The sequence below is a fragment of the Hippichthys cyanospilos genome, chromosome 8 (assembly GCF_059441005.1).
Source record: "Hippichthys cyanospilos isolate Australia breed blue-spotted pipefish chromosome 8, RoL_Hcya_1.0, whole genome shotgun sequence".
Classification (NCBI taxonomy): Eukaryota; Metazoa; Chordata; class Actinopteri; order Syngnathiformes; family Syngnathidae; genus Hippichthys; species Hippichthys cyanospilos.
In genome coordinates this window covers 8,049,126-8,061,214 of record NC_142376.1, presented here as the reverse complement: position 1 = coordinate 8,061,214, position 12,089 = coordinate 8,049,126, and the positions used below count along the sequence as shown (strand labels likewise).

General features: G+C 40.4%; 1 protein-coding gene across 2 annotated transcripts in view; it reads left to right on the top strand.

Annotated features, from left to right (window-relative positions):
* Positions 1-12,025, top strand: part of myofl (myoferlin like) — a 26,120-nt gene extending 14,095 nt beyond the window's left edge. For both annotated transcript variants that reach the window (XM_088422257.1, XM_088422256.1), the window contains 31 exons: positions 275-430; positions 507-638; positions 704-867; positions 1,367-1,481; positions 3,498-3,600; positions 3,664-3,800; positions 3,873-4,037; positions 5,054-5,141; positions 5,297-5,374; positions 5,695-5,876; positions 5,942-6,100; positions 6,167-6,268; positions 6,336-6,497; positions 7,307-7,472; positions 7,552-7,622; positions 7,696-7,710; positions 7,840-7,938; positions 8,107-8,235; positions 8,345-8,500; positions 8,563-8,654; positions 8,732-8,902; positions 9,655-9,803; positions 9,872-10,011; positions 10,143-10,231; positions 10,320-10,415; positions 10,491-10,632; positions 10,714-10,813; positions 10,894-11,087; positions 11,409-11,518; positions 11,599-11,746; positions 11,835-12,025. In XM_088422257.1, coding sequence (XP_088278383.1) covers positions 275-430; positions 507-638; positions 704-867; positions 1,367-1,481; positions 3,498-3,600; positions 3,664-3,800; positions 3,873-4,037; positions 5,054-5,141; positions 5,297-5,374; positions 5,695-5,876; positions 5,942-6,100; positions 6,167-6,268; positions 6,336-6,497; positions 7,307-7,472; positions 7,552-7,622; positions 7,696-7,710; positions 7,840-7,938; positions 8,107-8,235; positions 8,345-8,500; positions 8,563-8,654; positions 8,732-8,902; positions 9,655-9,803; positions 9,872-10,011; positions 10,143-10,231; positions 10,320-10,415; positions 10,491-10,632; positions 10,714-10,813; positions 10,894-11,087; positions 11,409-11,518; positions 11,599-11,746; positions 11,835-11,876 — 3,852 coding nt within the window. In that variant the 3' untranslated portion in view covers positions 11,877-12,025. The remainder of the gene's footprint in view (positions 1-274; positions 431-506; positions 639-703; positions 868-1,366; positions 1,482-3,497; positions 3,601-3,663; positions 3,801-3,872; positions 4,038-5,053; positions 5,142-5,296; positions 5,375-5,694; positions 5,877-5,941; positions 6,101-6,166; positions 6,269-6,335; positions 6,498-7,306; positions 7,473-7,551; positions 7,623-7,695; positions 7,711-7,839; positions 7,939-8,106; positions 8,236-8,344; positions 8,501-8,562; positions 8,655-8,731; positions 8,903-9,654; positions 9,804-9,871; positions 10,012-10,142; positions 10,232-10,319; positions 10,416-10,490; positions 10,633-10,713; positions 10,814-10,893; positions 11,088-11,408; positions 11,519-11,598; positions 11,747-11,834) is intronic.
* Positions 12,026-12,089: the final 64 nt, after the last annotated feature.

Sequence of the window (12,089 nt, the reverse complement as noted above, 5' to 3'; positions counted from 1 at the left end):
CACAAGGGTTAACGTACATCAAAGCACGTCTCATCTGCGTCTTTCTCCAAAAAAGGCCAACTGTTACCTCCAGGTGACATTAGCGTAAAACAGACACATTAAATACATATAAATAATGTGTATTTAAACACCAAAATGTTCAAACAAACCATATAACTACTGCTAAAGAAAGCTTGCTAGCTTAATGCTAACATTTGGCCGTATGGTGTTTGACTATAACTGATTGAGCATATGTTTCTTTGCTAAAGTCTAAACTGTTTTTGTTTTTCACCAGCCTCAGAACAGCATGCCTGATGTAATCATCTGGATGTTGAGAGGAGAGAAGCGCGTGGCTTTCGCCCGCGTACCGGCTCACCGCGTTCTCTATTCCAACTTCAGCGAACAAGCCTGTGGCAAACACTGCGGACGCACGCAGACCATCTTCATGCAGGTACTGAAACAAGTCATTCACCATAGCGCTGCCTTTTCTTGTAGATTTATTTTCTCCCCTGCTGGATGTTTTTCAGTACCCGATGGATAAAAACAAAGGCGTCAAGATTCCTGTTCAGCTACGGGTCAACATGTGGCTTGGACTCTCCGCATGGGAGAAGAAGTTCAACAGCTTCTCTGAGGGAAACTTCAGTGTCTACGCAGAAATGGTAGCTATGGCTCGTCAACCCGTAACTGGTTAACCAAATTAAATATCTCAATTCTCTCGCCATAGTATGAAAATCAGGCCCAGCTGTTTGGGAAGTGGGGAACCAATGGTCTGGTGGGTCGCCACAAGTCCTCAGACGTGACAGGAAAAGTGAAACTCAAAAAAGAGCGCTTCCTGCCACCACGCGGATGGGAGTGGGAGGATGACTGGTTTGTCGATCCTGACCGCTGGTACGCTGGTAGTTTGAATATAGTTTGAGACCATTTGAATTCGGTGTTTCCAAATGCTTGACTCGTAACGTAAGTGAGAAAAACGGAAAAATGATTATCTTGGTATTTTATTTTTTTTTTTAAGATTAGATTGTGCAATTGTTTGAAATGACCATATTAAACCGTGCGCCCTTTAGGTCACAGGCCAAATTTCTAACTACTTCAGGTTCTGTTATGCTACACGACTTGATATCCGCACCTCTCGACTATTTCCTCTTTTGATTGTCGGTAATCATAATTCAGTGAATGTTCCAGCTACCGTAGCCAACGGCTAACACAATCGCAGGAAATAGAAAGAAAGGAATTTTAGCTTCTAGCAGTGTTTTAATACGAGGAGTTCTGGTTCCCTCCCTGAAAGCTTACATTCTCCCAGCATAGTTCGTGTAAATAGTTTATCATGGCACAGCGTCTGAGTCACAAAGCCTCTCATCAACGTGTGTGCCTCTGCCCCTTTTTACAGCCTGTTGACAGAAGCCGACGCGGGCCACACAGAGTTCACGGACGAGGTTTTTCAGAACGAAACACGTTTCCCCGGTGGAGAGTGGAAACCTGCTTCGGAGCCCTACACTGATGTGGTACACCATGCACATACACTCACACTCACACACACACAAGGGGGTTATCCTATCAGTGGAGACCTCTCATTGACATAATTATTCCTGCTTGTGCACTGCAGAAAACAGTGTTGTATAGGGCAAGCGAAGCACTGGAATAAGTAGCCCTGTACTCTAAGAGCTAAAAATATTAAATGTTTAAAAATGATCAAGGCAGAGCCATAAAAAGCAAAAAAAAAAAAAGAAATAGTCTTTTAAATTTTGTTTTTAGTTGCTCTATTCTCATATTGAGCACTGGCAAATTTATGCAGCCTATATTGTTTGAGTTTTATTGTTTAATCACATTGTCTTATTTGTATTTTTATTGTTTAACCTTCTATATGTATTTGTATATTTAAGTTATGGACCTCAGGAAGACTAGTTAAGACCTCAATATCAACTAATGGGAATCCATACAAACAAATAAACATAACGCAAACCCTAGCCCCTAACCTTCACCATCACAACAGATTGCCCAACCCTAACCCTTACCCTAATCTCAACCAAAATTGAATTCTAACTTGTACTCAAAAAGCAAGTCTTGTCCCTCAAAAAGATGTCTGAATGTGTGTGATCTAGCAAAGTGGTCTCCACAAGGGGAAAAAACAAGGACACACAGACACACACACAACCTGTGTCAACACAACGTGAATAATGGAGGTGAAGATTACCGGACAAAAGCCTTGTCTCAAACAGGAAAAATTCCTCTTTTTATCAGTTTGCTCTGCGCTATTATGTCGCCGCGCACGCCGCCAAACCCACTGAGTCTTTTTCACACGACCGCAGCTGGTCTCAGATGTTTGCGAGCGTTTTAAAACAATTCAGCTCTGTGTTTTGCTTTACCTTCCCTTCTCATAAGCCTTGACGCTCTAGGCTGCTCTTTTCAAAGGTCAGATTAACTCATGATGCGACATAGCTAAAAATAAGGGATTCAAGCACAGAGGCTCCCACAGGGAAAGATAGAGAGTACATGTGCCTCCTTATAACTGATAATGTTGGAGACTACTGATTGTCAAAGTATGCATGTATGCGAAGAATTAAGTGGAGTTCTTATGTTCATTTAAAATAGATTTTAAAGTTCTGCTACTCTTCTATATATCATTAAATGGTTTAGGGCCTTAATATATTAAAGCAATGCTAATTGAGTATACACCCTTTAGAACTATGAGGTCTGTAGAATCAGGTCCACAAATGGACCCCAAAATTCAAAGTAAATATGGTGATGCAGCAGTGAGCTGTTATGCTGCCAAAGAAAGTGTAGTCAACCAACCCCAAGTGTAAATGCTTTTAAATGCAGATTAATATTGTTTTTTTCTTCTTTTTTTTTTTTACCCAATACATTTGTAAAATTTCATCAAATTCATGTACTTGTGTCTTATGTTCTCTTAGTAATTTTAGTTGGCTAGTTTTTATTTATTTTGTTTTCATTTACATTTTTTTCCAATAACATCTTGTATGTGCCTCTACTATTCTAAACATTCCAATTACTATTTTCTTTATGTGTATGTAAATATGAATTAAGCAGCAAAATCCACTTGTTTTTATCTTATCACAGGGTGCTGCCATTTTTGTCACGTGTCGCTAAAAACGATATCTCAATTGTCCGTGGCACAAAAAAAATCACCAACCACGGTTCACCTGTTTTCTGAAATTGATCATATGACAGACTCATACTGAGCTCTGATTGGTCATTACCTGAGCTCCGAGCAACAGTGATGTCATTTTTAGTTAACAGCAAGTGGCAAAATACTGTATATGTGAATGGAGCCTGCTGCATATTGTATGTAGAATCGCGTTGCCCAGCAATAATATTTGTAACATAAGTATTTTTTTAGATGATGAGCTGGAGTCGCAGGTCCTTAGATTCTTTGGTCAGATTCCGCAAAAGATAAAGAAGTAGCAAGACTGCTATCCACTTTAAATGTATTCAGGTTCAAGTTAAGTGCGTCTATTTAATAATAGGTGTTTTTTGAGGGAATATGTGTCTGTGTGCTGTAGAATGGTGAAAAGGCTCAGAGCCCCTCAGAGTTCGAATGCCCCGTTGGGTGGAAGTGGGAGGACGACTGGAGTTTTGACAGTAACAGAGCTGTAGATGAGAGAGGTAACGTATAATAGGGTGGTGCGGATCCACTGTTCAAAATGTGTAAACGTGTTTTTTGACAAGGCTGGGAGTATGGAGTCACCATTCCGCCTGATGACAAACCCAAAACCTGGGTGCCAGCGGAAAAAATGTACCACATCCATCGTAGGAAAAGGCTGGTCCGACCTCGAAGGAAGACATCTGAAAAATCAACCGTTGATGTAAGCAGCAGTTGATTGGCCGTTTTAGAAAAATCACGCTGAAATGATCTTTCTTGACTTGCTCTTGTGCAGAAACGGGAGATAGGAGAAGGCTGGGAATATTCCTCCCTCATCGGCTGGAAGTTTCATCGCAAGGAGCGCTCGTCCGACACGTTCCGTCGCCGACGCTGGCGAAGGAAGATGGTCCCCTCGGAACGAATAGGGGCGTCCGCCATCTTCAGGTTGGAAGGCGCGCTGGTGAGTCAACTCATTAAGGGAACTAAATGGAAGAGGAAATGCCAACAGATTCAATCTTTTCTTTTAGAAATGTGCTGCATTTATAGATTTTTTTTCTTCATTTTAGGAATGATGTTGCAATCCTTTAAGCAAGAGATGTTTGAAAATACACACCTGTAGACAAATAATATAATCATTAGGCATACATTTTTTAGCCTCTTTAGCCAATTTAATTGCTTAATTGTTTGAAACAATTAGTAACTGCCTTTTATTCAAGTGTTATATTTTACACAGTCCAGTACGTCTGCATATATCGTATTATACTGCCCTCTGGTGACCAAAAAGAGACACGCAATGAACAAATGATCCACTGTTTAATATATTCAACCCTACAGACATAGTTTTATGTTTTTTTTAAAGGCCAGACATTCAATCCCAGGTACTTGGTATTTGGAATAGAATTACCAAATTGTTTACAATGTATTTAATTGTGGTTATGGGCTATGACAACATGAATGACTTTGTTCTGAGTCATGTCCTTTATGCCAGTGATTCATTTACACGTGATTCGGCTTGTTAAGTTTCTGAAAGAGGTACTAAAGTAATAAATAGCCAATTTCAGCAGTGATAAGTGACTATTTTCTCTAGAGTTCATTTGATACCCTAAATTTTTAAATGTACAATTCACATGCGCGCAAGACTCAAGGAACGACCATTCACAGTCCCCCTGATTTCCTAGTTTGGTCATGTAACATTCGCAATCTCAGCCGTGATTGGTCGTTATCGGAACCTTGTTGACATGTTATGCCATTTGCAGTCGACAGCAAGATGACAAATGTGTTTTTAAAGACACTGTACATGAATTCTAATTTAGTTATGAAATGAACTATGGACAAAATATGAAGTTTTTAGTGGTGAAAATGGCTAAATAAGTTTAGTATTCTCCCAAGTAATCCCCCTCTGCCATTTGAACTGATTCATATATTATGTCTGTACATGTCCCCTGATTGATACACGTATCCTATGTGTTCTGACAGGGAGTTGACGTCGACGAGAAGGCCAGTAAAACGGATGCCGCCAAACTATTTGGTGCCAACACTCCCACTATTTCCTGCCACTTTAGCCGTGAGTAGTCAGTCAAATATAGCACATGACTGATTCAAGGGCTTTGTGTTTATTTAAGTACTATTTCCTGACTAGTCCAATTTTAAAGTAATACAATTTGTTGGAATATAGTGTATTGTTCTCAGCAGTGATTAATATAGAAATGCTCTCTTCAGGGTCTTACATTTTCCAGCTGCGGGTGTACGTGTACCAAGCGAGGAACCTTTGTGCCATGGACAAAGATAGCTTCTCAGGTGAGAAGCCCGAAATGAGAATAATTCATTGTATGAGTCGAGAACAACAGTAAATTGGAACAACAAAGAAAATCACTTTATATAAGACTTTATATTAAAAAAAAAACACAGATGACCTTTGAAAAGGTTGAACTATTATGTGAGAAAAACTGTACTAACGTGCAAAGCACAAAAAACAAAACTTTTGTTTACGATGTTCACTTGCTCTTTGAGCGTTCATTGGTCTTGGTGGACCCCTAGTGGTCACGGGGGCGTAATTTGGCTTATGTTATAGTTTATATATACGTATATATCATCTTCCAACTGACTGTCCTCTGCAGATCCATATGCCCACGTGTCATTCCTTCACCTAAGCAAAACAACGGAAGTCATCAGTGCCACACTGAACCCCACGTGGGATCAGAGTCTCATCTTTGATGACGTTGAAATCTACGGGGATCCCCAAACCATAGCCCGCAATCCTCCGGATGTTGTTTTGGAGCTCTATGACAGCGACAAAGTGGTACGTTTTAAGAAAGCAAGTCACGGACCATGATTAGACTTGTATGAGAATTTGATGTCCTCCAGGGTAAAGATGAGCCCATGGGTCGCTGTATGTTTCCCCCGGTAGTCAAACTCAACCTCAGTGTCGCTTCTGCTAGTAAACTGCTGTGGTACCCAGTTTTTAAAAAGGGGCGCAGTGCTGGAGAAGTACTGCTGGCGGCCGAGCTTCTACTGAAAGACAAGGTAAACACTGGACGCTGGATGTTGATAAATAAGATTGATAAAACAATATGTGCTCTTATCTTGCAGACAAACGAGGGAGATCTTCCATTGGCTCCTCCTCGGCGAGGAGAGAAGCTCTACATGGTTCCTCAAGGAATCAGGCCTGTTGTGCAACTTACTGCCATCGAGGTAACATCTTTCACTCTTACTTCATTTGTTAATTGAAATAAACAATTTTTTATTCTTTAACTTTCAGGTCTTGACTTGGGGCTTGAGGAACATGAAAAGCTACCAGCTAGCCACTGTCGCCTCTCCAAACTTGATCGTTGAATGCGGCGGCGAGATCGTTCAAACGGCCGTTATCAAGAATTTCAAAAAGAACCCCAATTTCCCTGGATCAGTGCTGCTACTCAAAGTGGTATGAACACCTGGAAGTTTGCTAAAAATGCACCACTAGCTTAATGCTAACAAGTACGAAACGCCATAGGAAATGATCATCAGCGTTTTAGTGTTTTTTAACCTGCAAGTAACTACTTTTTCACAAATAGAGCAGCAGTACATATAAGAAAAAACAATACAATATTATTTATGAGTGGAATTGAAGTAAAAAAGATTCTTTACAATAATTTGTCCCTAACCCATACATTTTATACGTCTTGGTACAACCAGTTTGCCACTTGCTATCGACTGAAAATCACAGTTTCTTTGGACTTGACCAACAACCAATCATGCCTCACTTGTATTCTGAGTTAGGTCATGTGACATACACAAGCTGATCTGTGATTGGTTGTTACCTGACCTCTGAGCATCTGTGATGTCATTCTCAGTTGACAGCAAATGGAAAAGGTATTTTTAAAGGTATTAATTGACCATGAAAAGTTAATAAACAAATTATTCTAGACAAAACATGAATGTTTACTTCTGAAAATCCCTTAAAGTGATACTGGAAGAAATGACAATTTCTATGGCAAAATGTCCACTCTCTGAGATGGATTAGAACTTTTGCTGCTTAATTCATGTTCCAATAAACACATTATTAATCAGAATGCATTGTTTAGACCCTGTTTACAACATATTGTCAAAATATTTTCGCTTGACTCCCCTTTAAAGCATGTATTTTCCACACCACATTCCTGTGATAAACAGGGATTCATAGTATATGTATAACAGCCATTAAAATAAAAGTTTCCTCTCTATCTCACTTTCAAATAACATGTTGCTTTCCAGCTTCTCCCCAAAGAAGAGATGTACACCCCCCCCATTATCCTGAAGGTCATCGACCACAGACCGTTCGGGAGGAAGCCGGTGGTGGGCCAGTGCACCATCGACTGCTTGGAGGACTTCCGCTGCGACCCCTATAAAGTCAACAGTCAAGTCTGCATGTCAGCCAGAGGTAGGCAAACTCAAAACTACATAAACGCAACCCCGCACCGCTTCTATTCACTTATTTCCGTGTCCTCTCCACATTTCAGTGGCAATGATAACAGCTGCTCAGGGAGATGTTGTCATAGACATCGAGGAGAGGCCGGCAGTCAAAGTTGAGGTGATTTGTAACACATTCATAGCATTATGTAAATTATGCTTTAATAACGTTTTCAATGACTCTTAAATTACAGGTTCAAACTGAGAAGGTGAGTTCCTTCCCATCCTTTTTTTGTGGTATGAATACCAGCCTTTCATTTGATTTGAATTGGTAAATTTGATTTGGGATAGGACTAAAAAGAGTTGTCTTCTGACTCTTATTAGTCTCATTTGTACAGGAAGAGGAAGCCGTTGATTGGTGGAGTAAGTTCTACGCCTCCATCGGACAGCAGGAGAAGTGCGGGCCTTACCTTACGAAGGGATATGACACGTTGCAGGTGATCTCCTTCAGATATTGATTTACATTGCCCATGCCTGACACAAGATAGCACCAAAGAACTACTTTTTATTAGACACTGTTTTGGCACTAATTTGTGTTATGATTATTTTTAAATCCTTTCACTGTCCAACACTTTCTGGAGCTTTCTGTCCTATTGCATGGACAGGTGTATGACTGTGAACTGGAGCAAGTGGAACAGTTTCAGGGACTCACAGATTTTTGCAGCACCTTCAAACTTTCACGAGGAAAGGCAGATGGAGAAGAAGACGATCCTTCTGTTGTGGGAGAGTTCAAGGTGAGGAAACCTGGATTGTATGTGGGAATATATTATCCCACGCCAATGACTTAAAAATCTTTTTGAGGCTAAGTTGTTACTTCATGATTTCCTCTTTGCTGTTTCACAGGGCTCGTTCAAGATCTACCCCCTGCCTGACGACCCTGCCGTGCAGGCTCCCCCCCGACAATTCCGAGAGCTTCCCGAAAGCGGGCCTCAGGAGTGCCTGGTTAGAATCTACGTGGTGCGCTGTATCGACCTGCAGCCCAAGGACACCAATGGAATGGTATGTTGATGATTAAGACATTATTTGAAGTTAAAGACACTGCTAATATCGTTTTCTTTCAGTGTGATCCATACGTCAAGATTTCCTTGGGGAGAAAGACTGTGGATGACAGGGATAACTACCAACCAAATACTCTCAATCCAGAAATTGGAAGGTGATTCCGGGCAGATGTTTCGTTTTACTTTTTGTTTTTAACACCGTTCTAAAAACCTTTTTTTCTCATTTGTTCAGGATGTTTGAGCTGTCCTGCTACTTGCCCCAAGACAAGGATCTGAAGATCGCAGTGTATGACTACGACTTACTGAGCAGAGACGAAAAAGTGGGCGAGACCATCATTGATTTAGAGAATCGACTGCTGTCACGTTTTAGGTCCTGCTGTGGCCTGTCACAGACCTACTGTGTGTGAGTATCATTGTGGTCGAGCAGGATTTTGGAGCCCATCGCCAATCAGCGAGTTAAAAACAACAATAAGCTAGTTGACCTCTCGTAAATGCACAATCCTCATTTTATTGACAAACATAATTATTTAAAAACACTGGAAAAAACTCTGACACCTGAATATAAAAAGCATATGTATATGTCCAGAAAGCTTTTGTTAGCAAAGTGATCCAAAATTATTATTTTTACTGACCAAAATATAAATGTTTCATGTACAATTAATGCATTTAAAACTACTTTTTTTTCCACTTGGTGACCACTGAAATTGACATTGTGTGTGCACCAGGTGATGACCAATCACACCTCACCAAGCTGTGCTGTGATTGGTTGGCTGAGCCTTGAGCTCGTGTCATTTTCAGTTGACAGCAAGTGAACAAAAAATGTATTCAAATGTATTAATTGTACCCTAAAAATAATTCATATTTCAGAATACTATAAGGAAAAACATCAATATTTTATTGCTTGACATGGCTATACAAGTTTAGCACCCCCTTAACAATGACAGCACAAACCCCGCCTCTTAAAGGCGCATACATTTGTGTACAGACACTATGATATGTGCAGTATTTTCAATGCATTTAATGAATAACGTTTTTTTTTTAATACATGTATAGTATAAAAAGTACTGTATGCGCTCACTCAGTTGTGCAGATGTTCAATTTTTAGAATTGCAATACTATTCTTTATTATTGTTCCATTATTTTATTTCTTTGCAGCTCTGGGATGAATCAATGGCGAGACCAGCTGAAACCTTCTCAGATCCTCCAAAACATGGCCAAGATTAGGGGAGTTCCTCCTCCACGCTTTGAAGAAGATGGAAGCACTCTGTCTTTTTCTGGAAAACAATACAGCTTGCAGAATTTTGGTATTTTATGATTTATGAAAAAAAATCCACTTGACTTGCATTCATGTCTTTTTTTTGCCCTTTGTCAGAGGTTACCACTCCCTCCCACCCCCACCTTGGCCCAGCAAGAGAGAGACTTCCACTGCATGTCCTCAGAGACCAGGGCTTGGTACCCGAACATGTAGAAACCAGGACACTGTGCAGCTCCCACCAACCCAATTTGTCCCAGGTTAAGACACGTTATTAAAAGTTCACTTTATAGAGCATCTTACAAATCGGTCAGTAAAACACTGACTTAGGAGCTTTCATTCAACATCAAGAAGGTAATTGTGCTTAAAATGTCCCTTCCCACAAATACAGGGACGGATTCAAATGTGGGTGGACATCTTTCCCAAGAGCCTCGGTCTGCCGGGGCCGCCTTGTGACATCACTCCACGGAAGGCCAAGAAGTAGGAAACTTAAGTGATGGGGTTTTTGGAGAATTCCTCGATAAAGTGCAAGGATAATATCCACACTGTTGTGCTATCTTCGAAACAGGTACTTCTTGCGTGCCATTATTTGGAACACGACTGATGTCACTCTGGATGAGACGAGCATCACGGGGGAAAGCATGAGCGATATCTATGTCAAAGGGTATATACATGTGCGTGTGTGTGTGTGTGTGTGTGTATTATGTATGTAGGTTTTTTTCTTATTTATTCTACTTAGATGGATGCCAGGAATGGAGGAGGACAAACAGAAGACGGACGTTCATTACAGATCACTGGATGGTGACGGGAATTTCAACTGGAGGTTTGTCTTTGCCTTCAAATACTTGCCCGCGGAGCAGCTGTGCGTCGTCTCAAGGAAAGTGAGTGAGCACATCTAGATGGAATTGAACATGGACATTGCAGAGGACTAAAGTCTGACTTTGGTTTGTTTACTTTCCGAGGAACACTTTTGGAATCTGGACAAAACTGAGTTTAGGATTCCTCCCAAGATAATTGTTCAGATATGGGATAATGACAAGTTTTCCTTGGATGACTACTTGGGTAAGAAAAGATTTGGACTCGTTTATTTATGCTGTGACATTTTAGAGTGATCACTCAATGTGTGTCCATTTGTGTCCCAGGTTCAATTGAGCTGGACCTACTCAATTTAATCGCTCCTGCAAAGACACCCGAAAAGTGCAGCTTGAAAATGTTGCCTGACACGATCGGGTCCATCTCCTCCAAGAAGTCCGTCTTGAACTCACTTTTCTCCCAGAAGTCAGTTCGAGGCTGGTGGCCGTGCGCCATTGAGCAGGGCGGGAAGAAAGTCCTTGGTGTATGTTTGAAACCACATTTATAATTCCTTCATTGTTGTTTATATCTCACTTAAATGAGACACATGCATCCATCGCTCCATTTTTTACAGTAACTGGGGCATAAACGCAGTTTAGTTTTAACGAGAGGTACCGTAATAGTTTTTGGCAGCAAACTGCCACAAGATGACGCCAAACATTACTTTTATGTTAGCGAAGGACTAGTCATCTTGTTTTTCAGTTGGTTAAAAAAAATACGTTCAAAAAGTTGAATAAGCTGTATACAAGCAATTCATAAGCAAAAGTAAAATCCCCATAACATGTCAACTTGATCTGTTTTATAGGGAAAAGTCGAGATGACATTAGAAATTGTGGAAGAGAAGGAAATGGAGGAGAGACCAGCAGGGAAAGGCAGAGAAGAGCCCAACATGAACCCTAGACTTGAGCCACCTAAGTAACTATCATTCCAAATATAAATAATCGTCATATTGCGTCGATGTGAATAATCATCGTCTCCTTATCCCTCTTCGCCAGCCGCCCTGACACGTCTTTCTTCTGGTTTACAAACCCTTGCAAGACCATGAAGTTTATTGTATGGCGGAGATTCAGATTGCTTTTCATCTTTGGAATCATATTGCTACTCGTCCTACTGTTCTTTGGCATCCTTTTCTACTCTCTGCCTGTAAGTTCTCTTTTTCTTTGATACAGATAATTGCGCCAATATACATGTCAAAATTTTGTTAACAATTACGTAACATTTATCTCCACAGAACTATATTTCCATGAAGATTGTGAAGCCATTCTCCAAGTGACAGCAAACGAACCATTTTAATGCAGAATTTTTCAAATGATCTTCCATGACTTGATAAATACTCATCCCAGCACTATTTGCACTATTATTGACTGTGTTGCCCATTTCAAAATGTTACCTTTTTTTTTAATAAAATGTACATAAAGATGATCTCGATAAATGCGTCCAAGTCCAAACTCCTGTTTGAGTGTTCTTACCAATATTTTTTTTAACA